The sequence below is a fragment of the Colias philodice genome, chromosome 29 (genome assembly GCF_061535455.1).
Source record: "Colias philodice isolate Cphi_HAF_F1 chromosome 29, ilColPhil1 Martin Lab GWU primary, whole genome shotgun sequence".
NCBI classification, from domain to species: Eukaryota; Metazoa; Arthropoda; class Insecta; order Lepidoptera; family Pieridae; genus Colias; species Colias philodice.
The window spans coordinates 3,637,776-3,651,160 of record NC_143114.1 but is presented as its reverse complement, the minus strand read 5'-3'; the positions used below and the strand labels follow the sequence as shown (position 1 = coordinate 3,651,160).

The following is a 13,385-nucleotide window of genomic DNA, read 5'->3' as shown; positions in this document are numbered from 1 at the left end:
ATATTTTATAATCATACATTATGTTAATTACGGATTCATTTATTTTCATAAATATTTATTGAACAAAAAAAGAGCGTGTGTACGGAGCAAGCGCGTGTCAGAATTGTAACTTCTTTGGGAAGATTCAATTTCAAAGATACAAAAATCATCGTCTTACTCCATGACGTGACGGTATTGCCATGACGAGACCTTGAAATTTATCACGGGTAGGTTTTATCCCGAAAATACGACGGGAACGGGAGCTATGCGGGATTTTCTTAGAAAACGCGGGCACGCGAAGCCGCGAGCGGAAAGCTAGTTTAAAATGTATGTAGGTAAAAGTTTGAAATTTAGGAAATTGGGTAATTGTTAAATGTGGGCCTTGTTGCATTTATTTGAATGGATAATTAAGTATTATTTTATAATTTAAAAAAAGAGAAACTGTCTTCGTGTGAAATTTTGTTAAATTTTTTTTGTTTTCCTAATTTTCCACGCAATTCGTTGGACAGTTTTCACGCAAAAGAATAGTCGTTAAATTTTCCGAAAATTTGCTAATTTTCTGCGCAATTTTCTTCGTTAAATATAACTTTCTAGAAAGATTAAGTAGTCTTTTAAATGATGAATGTAATTGAAGTTTTTTGTATTAAAGTTAAATAATTCATTTTAATTTTAAGTTTGTAAGACAGAAACTAGCTTTACTAGCTTAACTTAAGAAATTATATACCTTCCTGGATCCACCACTCTCTATTAGGTAAACAAAAATCTGTTGCGTAGTTTTTAAGATCACACGCACACATAGGGACAGACGGCTGCAGGTAGATACTTTGTTTTATAATATGTGAGGCATAATCTAAAATTTAGATTTCATATTATTCCATGATTACTATCGTGATATTTCTTTGCGCAGGTAAATTTACACGAGCGAAGCGACACCTCGTCACCAGTGTTAACAGTTTCCGTTACAGAAAAATAATTAATAATTTTTTATTCTGATTTATCTTCCAAGAATCTTTAGGATTCAGACAGTCTCACGCTCCTAGATCATAATCTGTAGCCTAAACACGTTAGCTGGGGAAGTTATGAACCATTATTATCTTCTGATATTGCAAAAACCAATAAATCGTCCAGCTTATGGCCAGATTAGTATCTAGATTTGATCGTTATCAGATCTTGTTCCTTCCTAGATAGAGAATAATCCGGTTATGCATAATATATTGTGTATTATAGCAACGACAATGATGGTAGACGAAAATATTAATTATCAAATTAGTTGGGAATTGTTACGGCTTTCCTCGTGCGGCGGATGTTTGCAATTTTTTTTAATAAATGATAAAAATATATGTAATTAGTTTAAAAAATGTTGTGTGGTTTTATGAAACCACGGTAAAAGTGAAACTGTTCGAACGGTTCCGAACACTGCTTTGTGTAGCGCATGTCGCGTGTCGGTCGGCTGCCGAGTAGGTATACCTACTCGGCAGCCGCGATACACGCGACATGCGCTACACAGACCAAAAAGTTTGAGACGATGTAATAAAAGTTTCACTTTAAAAATTAAAATACCCGCATTAAGTTTATTTATTTTTCAGGATAATAAATTAAAACTCATGAAATAATTGTTTTGTCACCAGTCTATACCTACCTAATATTATAAAGCTGAAGAGATTGTTTGTTTGTTTGAACGCGCTAATTTCGGGAATTACAGGTCCGATTTGAAAAATTCCTTCGGTGTTTGATAGCCCATTTATCGAGGAAGGCTATATTATATCATCACGCGACCAAAAGGAGCGGAGCAATGCGGGTGAAACCGCGGAGCTAGTCCTTGATAAGTGACTAAGTGTACAAAGTTTGAATTGAATATGACCGTTTATGGTGGGACAAAATTAAGTCTTTAAGGAGTCGGTTACATACAAACATACAGGTGAAGCAAGGAGTTATATAAGAATGTTATATAAGAATGTGTATATATTTTTTTTGTAGGTACACCGTTTGTTCTCAACAAACGGTGTACCTACAAAAAAAAACGTGTGCGTGTACCTACACACGTAAGAAGTGAAACTTCGTTATGACCTTATTTTTCAAAAAATAATTTACTATATGCAACTTTATAGAAATACGTCGAATCACGCGTGGTAGGGATAAGAAAAAGATGGCGCGTAACGAAAAAATGTCACGCGTAACGAAAAAATGGTACACTAATTTTTTTTCCAACCTCGATAAAGAAGTTTCACTTCAATAAAAAACAAACTTGTTCTGAGGCTCTGGGTAGGTACCAAATTATAAGATTTTTTTTAATGCAAAATTATTTCTTATTTTCATCAGAAAAACATGCTGAAATATTTTCGTCATACAATGTACGCGCTATAGTCATTCAACAATATGCCGAGCGTTATATCCGCTCTCTTGAAAGGGCTATGTTACAATCCGCTAACTAGTTAGACGTTGAGTGACGCTTGTTATATCAACGTTCGGCCTAGTTATTCAATTGAATGTCGTCATTGAATGAATGCGCTAGTCATTCAATCAAACAGCAGATTCAAAAAGATGACTTCGACATACACATTGCCTAATTGAAAAAAAAATACATTATCAGTTGAACATTTTTTTAATTGGCTCCTAATCTTATAATGATTTAATTTTTTTATTTTATTTTAATGAAATGTTAATTTTAATTCAATTCTGTTTCGTGGCACGTGTAAAAATTAATGATTCATTATTTTGTAGGTATGAATTATTTAAATAGTTCTTAATTGTTACTCTACAAAACAAGAATTCGTAGTAGGTAGATAAAATATGGCTAATTTACTACCTTTGTCGCGAAGTTTCAAATGCAAGTATTTCCGCGGCCCGCGGCTTCGCCCGCGTTATCAAAGAAAAACACGCATAGTTCCCGTTCCTGTAGGATTTCCGCAATAATACTATTCTATGCGTTTATCCAAATTACCCTCTATATGTGTGCTAAATTTAGTGCTAATCGGTTCAGTAGTATTTGCGTGAAAGAGTTAAAAAAACATACATACATACACATACATCCATCCTCACAAACTTTATAATATTAGTAGGAAAGATAGGATAAGGATGTCAAAGTCATATGATTGAAATTGCTTCTTGCTGCTGCAATAGGATTGACTTAAAATTAAGTCGTTTTAAATTTTTAATTCACAATTTTTTTCTAAAATCATAATCACGAAGTTAATGAAACATTTTTATGAAAAAATAATATAAAGAATAGAATAAGCGAAGAGTGGCGAAGAAATTTTAACTCTAAAACTAGAAAAGTAGGTTTCAAATTACTAAAGAACTAAACAATACTAACTATGAAACAGTGAAATTATAGTAAAAAATTATGAAGGAAAAGAAACTTTGCCTCGCAAAAAATATAATATTTAAAATAAACGGAAATTCGATTTAAATAAATATGTATAAACGTATCTATGAACGGAGAATATTTGTATCGAAAATGTATCATTTAGAAATTAATACTGTATTATGCATAGGTATATGTATTGCTAGCTTTCCGCCCGCGGCTTCGCCCGCTTTGTCTAAAACATAATATTTTATAAGTATACTAAAACCTACCTCTTGAAAATTAAAAAAAAACGGCATCAAAATCCGTTGCGTATAGTTTTAAAGATTTAAGCATACATAGTCACAAAGGGATATAGGGACAGAAAAATGACTGACATTTACTAAACGCAATTATAGAACATGTACTAAGTAAGCGGTTTCCAGAATTTTAAATATTTTGAATTTTTTAAAATTAATCAAATTAAGCTTTTCACACGCATTGTGTATAAAATAGACGCTTTTTATGGGTGTACTTAAACTAGGCCTACCGGACACTCGTAAAAGTAATTATTAATTAAATATTATAAGGTAAGTAAAGATGTCCCTACACGGTAGCGCAGCATGACATGCCGCATGCGTTTTGTGATGTCATGCATGCATGATCGTTTAATTTAAAGTCGTCCCTAGAAGATAATGCAGCATGTCATGCGTTTATGCGTCATGCATATATGATCGTTTAGTTTAATGATTGAAATGAAGAGCGTAGAGTGGACTGCCCCCCTAGTCAAGTGGCTTTCTGTTAGCGTAGCGTTCAATAGAATAGACTACGAATGTATGAGATTGACGTAGGCTGTAGATAAACGTATCTACAGCCCCCCTAGTCAAGTGGCTTTCTGTTAGCGTAGCGTTCAATAGAATAGACTACGAATGTATGAGATTGACGTAAGCTGTAGATAACGTTTATCTACAGCCTACGTCAATCTCATACATTCGTAGTCTATTCTATTGAACGCTACGCTAACAGAAAGCCACTTGACTAATGTATGAGATTGACGTAAGCTGTAGATAACGTTTATCTACAGCCTACGTCAATCTCATACATTCGTAGTCTATTCTATTGAACGCTACGCTAACAGAAAGCCACTTGACTAGGGGGGCAGGTACCTTCTAGGGAAGCGCGTACCATCCTAAACCACTAAACAATACTAGATATGAAACAGAAACTTAATACAACAGCTTAATATCCGGCGAGATTGTGGTCAATCGCTTCCCTATTCACAAAAAAAACATGCAATCTACGAGCTGGCAGCTGATTCATGAAGCTTTTATTTTCTATCCTGCAAGTTATATTGTGCAGCATGATAGTTTAGATCGGTGCATATCATGCAAAAGCTTAAGACCGGCATTCACTACACGCACCGCGAGCCGAGCCCCGAGCTGTACCAATCCGTGGACAAATCCGTCATCGCCCACACACTACACGAGCGCCGAGTTATAGTCCAGTCGACTGTGAATTTTGGTGAGCCTTGCACGTATCATGGAATTATTAAAATTAGTGACGCATTATGGCGAATGACGGACAAGTCCACCGACAAATCCGCGCACGCACACACACGCACGGAATTATCCGGAGCGGCTTGGGTGCGGCGCGGCGCTCGCGTCTCCAGACGGCGAGCCCGCGCCGAGCCGCGAGCCGCACCCACCAACACATACACACGCAGATTGGTCCGCGGACTTGTAGCCAGCTACAAATCCAGCGGATGGGCGCGCTTGTGAATGTTGGCCATTAGTGTTTCACTAAAGTCAGGCTGGACGCGAACTGTTTTAAAATCTATGATTTGACATTCTTACGTGAATGAGCATGAAGCATGACAGTTCATGTAAACACATGTCATGCTTGTATTACCGTGTAGGGACTACTTTATTGAATAGTGTATAAAAAATACTGATTCACTGTTTGATTCCGTTATAAATGACGGTTACGAAGAATACGAACTACCATATTATGCGTATACTAGAAAAAAATAACAAGTAATTAGTCAACTTCCGTCCTTAAAAAATGGAAAAAAGAGGAAGGAAGTTCTTAATTATTTTTTTTATTTTTTTTTGCATGATTGCAAAAAGGCCTCTCGGTATAGATTAACCAGAGGAGTGAGATCTCTCATATGCAGAAGCTTAAACAGCGGAAATAGAATTCAAAACTAATTTACTCATAACATTTATCATTACTGGGACGTTCAAAACGGTGCCAACTCAAAGAAATAAAAATTAAAAACACAAAAGTTGTAGATTTAAACTGCTGTTAGAATCACCCTATGTATACCACATAGATTGATTATTATTGATGAAATTAACGGCATTAATGTCGGTTCAGTTGTTTGAGTGTATAAAAGTACTTACAGATAGATGCACTTGTTATTTGTTTTATAAATTAAATCCTCTCTTATTAAAGAAAATGTGCTTTACCAACAATCTTCTTGCTTTACGGACAGACAAGGGGAAGCGACTTTGTTTTATACTATGTTCTGATACTGCTGATCTCTACAACTGCGTGTATTCAAAAGACGAGTAATTATTTGTCCCGTTTTGCAACATTTTTCATGAATGCTCTGCTTCTATTGGTGAGAACATGATGTTCTACAGCCAATAGGCCTCATCGACTAATCGATTTTATCAGACACGTGTGAGATACGTTATTTATGAGCGATTGCCTTCACATTTAACGGAAATTGCTTTGTGCGAATACAGAAAATTAACGACGCAATATACGATTAGGTAATAAATAAATTAACATTACAGTTGACAGTTCAGGTTATCTGAATAAAATCAACTTCTGATATGAGTTACGATGAAACCAGTTATATAAAAAATACCATTAATCATAGCTCTGGCTTCGTTTCTATTTAATAGAAGTCATGCTGGCCCGTACCCACCAGCAAAATCAAAAAAAAATAAACACCACCATAGTAAATGTTCTCAGGAAATGCATACAAACAGTGTGATAATGAGCTTTTACTAAATCAGGCACACTTCTCGAACTCTATATCTTCTCTTGTATCGGCTTTTCGGTAATATTTCAAAAGAAAAATAATTATCTGTTCTAAGTTTAATATTTTACAGCATATTCAAAAGCAAAATGATGTCGATAAAAACATTTCAGGTAGTTCGAGAAGTGTGCCTGATTTAGTAAAAGCTAATTTTCAGACTGTTTGTATGCATTTCCTGAGAACATTTACTATGGTGGTGTTTATTTTTTTTACACCATATGAAAGTAGAGATTTCAATGAATAAAAGGCACCCCAAGTTTTTGAAAAAAGCTGATATTTTCACGGGTGACTTTTCGATTGAAAATTAGGTTGTTTTTTTGGTATTAATTCAAAATAAGGCGAAAAAATAAATATTTTCAATCAAATAAATTATAGTGTATTTGGGACATAATAAAGTAAGTTTCCACCAAATTTCGTAGAAAAAAAATAAATTTTGAAGTAGATAGAAATAATTTGGAAAATCCAAAAGTGCACGCCTCATAATTTTTTTTTAATAAATATTTATTAATTATTATTTTTGTTTATTTAATAACAATTAAACCACATCGAATCAGACCCTGAAAAATGAAAGGGTTCTATTCCTGAGCATACTCAAGCGTAAGAGAAAAAGAAAGACTCGATTAGTAAAGTATTTCGGTCGCTATCGTGTTAACAAGAAAAAGGATCCGCACATACAGACACACGGACGTCCAAGACAGAACTTTTTTAAACTGTTTTTTAACTAGTTTAAATAACAAAAATGACATCAAAAATATCATGAACGTTAAAAATAGTGTTGTTTCTTAATATGTGTGTGTATGTATTATCTTACAAGTGCAATGTATGATACATAAAGACATTTTAAGTTTGAAAAATCAGATGTTTTGCGCGAAGTGACAGTAGTACCCACCTCAACGCTTCGCTTATGAGGCGTGCAATAAAAGACCAAAAACTGGGTTTTTTGAATTTTTCACCTAAATTTTTAGGTTATGTGAAAAAATTGTGAATACAAAAGTTGTAGAACTTTTAATTACCTACAACTTTGCCATTGAACTTTTTTCTATAGGACTTGTAGTTTTGTCGGAAATCGAGAGAAACCATTTTTTTCTCTTAAAAGCTCCCCCCTCCCGCTTCCCGAACTCGGATTGACCGTAATTTATTTTTCCTTACATTTTTATCATATTCCCCTCCTTTTCTAATGGGTTTCATCCGACTGCGATTTTTTTTTTGTTTCAAAAATTATCTACTCTAGTCTATAAAACTTAAAAATTAAATTCCTCATAAGCTTGATATTTGGAATAAAACTAGATACAACGGTGCTTTCACGAATTTATGAGACGAAACTGTTAGCATTTAACTAATATGTAGACATTTTCTTGTGTTTGATGTTCCCTGGAATGTGGCAGATGCAGTTTACATCTTTATCGCTGATCAACAATCTTGTACATTTGTTAAACGTTTGATAAATTTACTCAATATTCATTAAGGATTCATTAAGTATAATGACACACATTAATATTATCAAATATGATTTATTAAACCACTAATGATAATGTTTCTCCTTTCAGAACGTTTCTGCGATGTGACGCTGTACTGCTCGCCGAATTTCGCGACGCAAGTGTCGAACAAAGATGTCGACGCGCAGAATATACGTGGGGTGTCCCTCAGGGCTCATAGGTAGGTCCTCTGCTATTCCTGTTATATGAAAATGACTTGGGAGTTTAAATTGTGTGATTATTTTTAAGGATTTTATTTCTTTTTGTTTGGTTGGTTGGTGGCGATGGCTTTTATGATTATTCTGTACATAATAATTGGTATGTACTTACAATAAATAATGTTTAATTCAATTACTTACTGAATTGTATATTTTGCAGGCGAAAGTTGGATTGTATGGACTTCAATGACATCGATACAATTTTTATTAAACTATTGAAGAAGATCGCATATAAATAAAACGCTCATATTTTCTTTTTTTATGTAATTATTCAAACACATTCAAAATTTCAGGTTTCACTCAATGTTTCTCTTTATATAAAAATCATAGTAATAAGTTTAGCATACCTATATAATATAAAAATTAGCATTTATTATATACTAACAACTTTTCATATTTATAAGCAACTCTTTATATGCAAATTTTAGATATTAAAAATTGAATTTATTGAAAAAATAATATAAAACTTGACCTCTCGGGACGATACTAATGAAAATAATGAACAAAATTAATTATGTTTTACACTACCAGTGCCCCGCGGTTTTACACGTTTTGCTACGCTCCTATTCATCTTAGCGTGATTGTATGTAACCTATAGACTTCCTCGATTAATAGACTATCTAACAGTGAAATTTTTTTGAAGTGAAACTTCTTTATCGGGGTTGGAAAAAAATTTAGTGTAACATTTTTTCGTTACGCGTGACATTTTTCCGTTACGCGCCATCTTTTTCTTATCCCTGCCACGCGTGATTCGACGTATTTCTGTAAGGTTGCATATAGTAAATTATTTTTTAAAAAATAAGGTCATAAAGAAGTTCCACTTCTTACGTATGTACACTGGCACACGCACACATTTTTTTTTCAAATTGTTCCCGTGGTTCCTGAGATTAGAGCGTTCATATTAGTATTGATAGATAATTATATTTGTCGTTTAAAATTTTTACTAGAACTTGTTATATAAATTCGTTTTAATGACTAATTACGAGTGAAATTAAATATTAAATATGACACAAAGAAACAGCATCATAAAATGTTAATGATTTCCTGTGAAACAAGATGATAAATAATACTATATTGTCCATTTTTTGTCAAAATCTTCTACATGAAAATTTGATAAATGCGAGGAATTTTAATAATATTCCGACATTTGCTATACTGATTATTCCGACATTTGCTATACTGACCTTACTGAATTGCAATTGGACAAACTTGAACGGCTGCAAAATGTTTGTATAAGATTCGTATTTGGCCTCCGCAAGTATGATCACGTCACAGAATACCGTATGAGGCTCAAATGGTTACCCATACGTCTACGTCGCAACATGCATATACTTACATCTTTGTACAAAATCCTTTTCTATCCTCAAGCCCCTGTCTACCTTAAAGAAAAATTTGAATTTCGTTCGAATGTTGATTTAAATCTGCGCTGCACTGGCAATTTAGGTACTATTGAAAATTCCTCCCCATAAATCAAAATTTTACCACAAATCCTTCCATATACAGTCGATACTTCTTTGGAACGCTCTGCCAATTGAAATCAGACGTGCGAAATCGCTGAACATATTTAAAAATTTAGTTTTCAACCATTTCTTCTCCCAAATAAATTGTTAGTATCCTTATATTTTATTTAATAATTGTATGTATAGGTATATATATTATGTATTGTATGTATTGTATATTATGTGTACGTATATATTAATATGTATATAATGTATAAGTAGGTATTCTTAAATTATATTTATTACATATTATTATGTATTTATAATATAAGTAGTTATATGGTTTAAATATACTGTAATTCATTTTCATTGCTGCACCACCTATTGTTTTTCACCTCTTTCTTATAATTAAAAATCCTACCCATAGGTTGCCTGGTAGAAATCGCTTAGTAGCGATAAGGCCGCCTTTTTAGCTTTATAATCATATTGTCTGTTTCTTTTTTTACTTGTATTTACATGGTGCTGAATAAAGTGTATTTATTTATTTATTTAATATTCCTATTAAAATAATGCACTCTTAATTATTCTGATATAATGAAAGAGACAATGAAATTATCGAAACAGAAACAGTAATTGATTGAGGAACTAATAACAGTTTATTAAGGAACTATAATTTTAGAACAAACTGTAAATCAAAACTTTATTATGATTTTATACAACACTAACATCATGCTATGGCTCTACTCGTAAAAAATAAAAATCTGTAAATAGAATACCTACTAAACCGGGTACTCACTTAGCAGTGTAGCACGTAACGTATCAGATACGGTATCAAGTGAGTACGTAGACACGAGCCCGCTGCGAGCCGCTCGCGCGTGGAGCGCTGTAAGCTCGCAGTGACCACTGACCCGCCGAGTGCCGGTTTCACTGCGAACACAAAGGCGGTTCGCAGCACGAGCACTGCGGATCCGGCAGCTCGTAGCTAGATACGCGGAAGACCGTGGACGAGCCGTATGCCACTTGCAGGTTGATACCGTATCTGATACGTTACATGCTACACTGCTAAGTGAGTACCCAGCTCTGGATGTGCCCGCTCCGCTCCTATGTGATGATATACAGGTTGTAATCGTTAAGTATGCACAGGCGATTGTTTCGTAACTATTACAGATATCAAAAAACTTTGAACTGATATCGAAATAACATTCTCGCTAAATGAACTGTATTAAAGTGACATAATTTTTCAAATCGGTCCCGTAGTTTCTGAGATTAGCGCGTTCAAACAAACAAACTCTTCAGAACAAGCACTCGATCCTTCTTTTTGCGTTTTAATATTTATGTAGATATTCTTAACTTCATATTATTAAAAAGGGAAATGGTTATGGTCATTATATTGAAATATTAAATCTTTAAAATATATAAATATTGGAAGGTTTATAGGTAAAAGTGAAGTGTTCTGCTAGATCGAGACTTTCTTTTTTTCTTCGGGAATCGAACCCAGGCCCTTGAAGCTCACGCGTTAAGCACTGAACCAAGGAGGCGGGCCAGGGTAATAGGTAGGTAAGGACTATGTTTTTTTCTGTTCTTTGCCTTTTTCGACCTTCCAATATCATTTTATTGAGCTTGTCACCTTTTGCCCCGGTTGCCTGGAAGAGATCACTTCTAAGTCATAAGGCTGCCTAAAAATAATAAACTATACAGTATTTTGGCCTGTATATAATGGTAATAAGGTTCCCGTGTATAGTTTTATTAATAACTAATAAATAAATTAATAAAGACCCAGTAAAGAGATATATTAATCATGCCTATCTAGATAATCTTGTATTTTCTTTCTTTCTTTCTTTCGTAATCTTTAACAAGATGGGGTGAAAGCCATACTTCACTATAAACGAGAGAGTGTATCATTTTTTTCGTCTTTCACAATCATTATTATCATAATCATAATTATTTTAAACAAAAAAATGTGTGCGTGTACTATTGTACACACGTAAGAAGTGAAACTTCTTTATGACCTTATTTTTCAAAAAATAATTTACTATATGCAACTTTACAGAAATACTTACGTCGAATCACGCGTGGTAGAGATAAGAAAAAGATGGCGCGTAACGGAAAAATGTCAAGCGTAACGAAAAAATGTTACACAAAATTTTTTCCAACCCCGATAAAGAAGTTTCACTTCAAAAATCGCCAGAACTAGACTAAATATACAGGGTGTAATCGTTAAGTGTGCACAAGCGATTATTCCGTAACTATTGCAGATATCAAAAAACTTTAAACTGATATCGAAAGTACTTAACCTAATGAGTAAAATGGCCATAATAAATTTTTAAAAATAAAACGAGAAATAACCAAAAATGTTACATTAAACGCTCCCATACAATTTATTTCCCATACATTTTGTATTCATAAGAGATTTTCGAAGTGACGTCCTTATTGTGCAATACAAAGAGGAGGTCTATTTACAGTTTCTAAATGAACTTCCCTCCAAATTTGCGAAGTAATTAAAGCAGAAAACCAAAAAAACAAAAAAAAAGCTAAAATCTTTCATATTAAATGTATAGGTTGATCCAAAAGTAATGATAATTGGGTATTTCCTGTGCACATAAAAATATAAAATAAATGTTTTATGCTTGCTCATGTAATCACTAAGTTATCACAAAAAAATTATATCTACAGGCTACGTTTCCAAGTATTAACATTAATTTTAATGTGAACAGTGCGAGCCAGAATGTTTCCCGACGAAAAGAAGAAACAACGATTCGACATTTAGAGGGTGAATTTCTAAATTTTTAATGAGATCAGGATAATTTTTTGTCACGATTTATGACCATGGGCATTACCTGGGTTCACCATGTTTATGCTGAAACCAAGAAACAATCAATGGCCTGGATGCGAGCTTCCAAAGTGACGGTGAAGATTTTCAAAGTGAAAATTAGTGGGATAGATTAAAGCCGTAGTTTTTTGGGACGCTGAAGAAATGTGGAATATTTTAAGAAGGTAGCCACTACTACACAGGGCTCTTACTACACAGACCAAATTAAAAGATTGCGGGTAGGTTAGTAAGAAAAAGAGACATGGCAAACTTCGGTCTTGAATGTTGGTTCACCAAGACAACGCACCAGATCACAAAGCGTCAGTTGCGATGGCTGCCAATCAAAAATCGGCATTGAAAATGCTTGAACACCCACCCTGTTTGTAAGATCTAGCTCCTAGTTAATTCTATCTCTTACCTCGGCACAAGAAACACCGTCAATATAAGAAATTTTAAGACGACAGCGAAGTGATGGCCGATTTTGAGGGGTTTTTGTAGATGAAGTCAAAGTTTTTTTTTTCTAAGTTAAGGAAAAAAAATATCGAAGTATTATCTAGTTAGAAGACTATCTAGAGAAATACATAATTATTTTAACTGTAATGACCTTGTTTAATATTGATTATCATTACTTTTGGATCAACCCATGTACATGGGATATTCATATCTCATACTAAATGTATGGGAGGGCTTAAAGTTAATTTTTTAGATATTTCTCGTATTATTTTTAAAAATTTATTATGGCCATTTTACTCATTAGGTTAAGTACTTTCGATATCAGTTTAAAGTTTTTTGATATCTGTAATAGTTACGGAATAATCGCCTGTGCACACTTAACGATTACACCCTGTATATGGGACCGCATGGAAGGCAGTTGCTTTCAAATACATAAAAATAACTACGTTAAAAAAACCGACTTCAAAAACGGAAAAGTAAAATATAAAAAAATATTTGATATTATTATGTAATAACTACATATTATTTAGATGTGCTATTTATTAAATAGGTTTGATGTCGGTGCGAAGCCAATGTAAAACTTACCGGCTTACACGGGCTTAATACTAAGTGCTTAGTGTTTGTCACCGACTTCAAAATATACCGGCCGAATTGATAACCTCCTCCTTTTTTTTGAAGTT

At 33.7% G+C, this 13,385-nt stretch overlaps 2 protein-coding genes across 3 annotated transcripts in view; both read left to right on the top strand.

Annotated features, from left to right (window-relative positions):
- Positions 1-13,385, top strand: part of LOC149475876 (uncharacterized) — a 69,316-nt gene that overhangs the window by 39,302 nt on the left and 16,629 nt on the right. For both annotated transcript variants that reach the window (XM_089712813.1, XM_089712812.1), the window contains exon 3: positions 7,859-7,967. In XM_089712813.1, coding sequence (XP_089568939.1) covers positions 7,859-7,967 — 109 coding nt within the window. The remainder of the gene's footprint in view (positions 1-7,858; positions 7,968-13,385) is intronic.
- LOC149475877 (uncharacterized) lies at positions 3,735-5,724 on the top strand. Its single transcript, XM_089713202.1, has 2 exons — positions 3,735-4,031; positions 4,417-5,724. Exon 2 carries the CDS (start codon positions 4,648-4,650, stop codon positions 5,038-5,040), a length of 393 nt encoding a protein of 130 aa, XP_089569328.1. The 5' UTR covers positions 3,735-4,031; positions 4,417-4,647; the 3' UTR covers positions 5,041-5,724.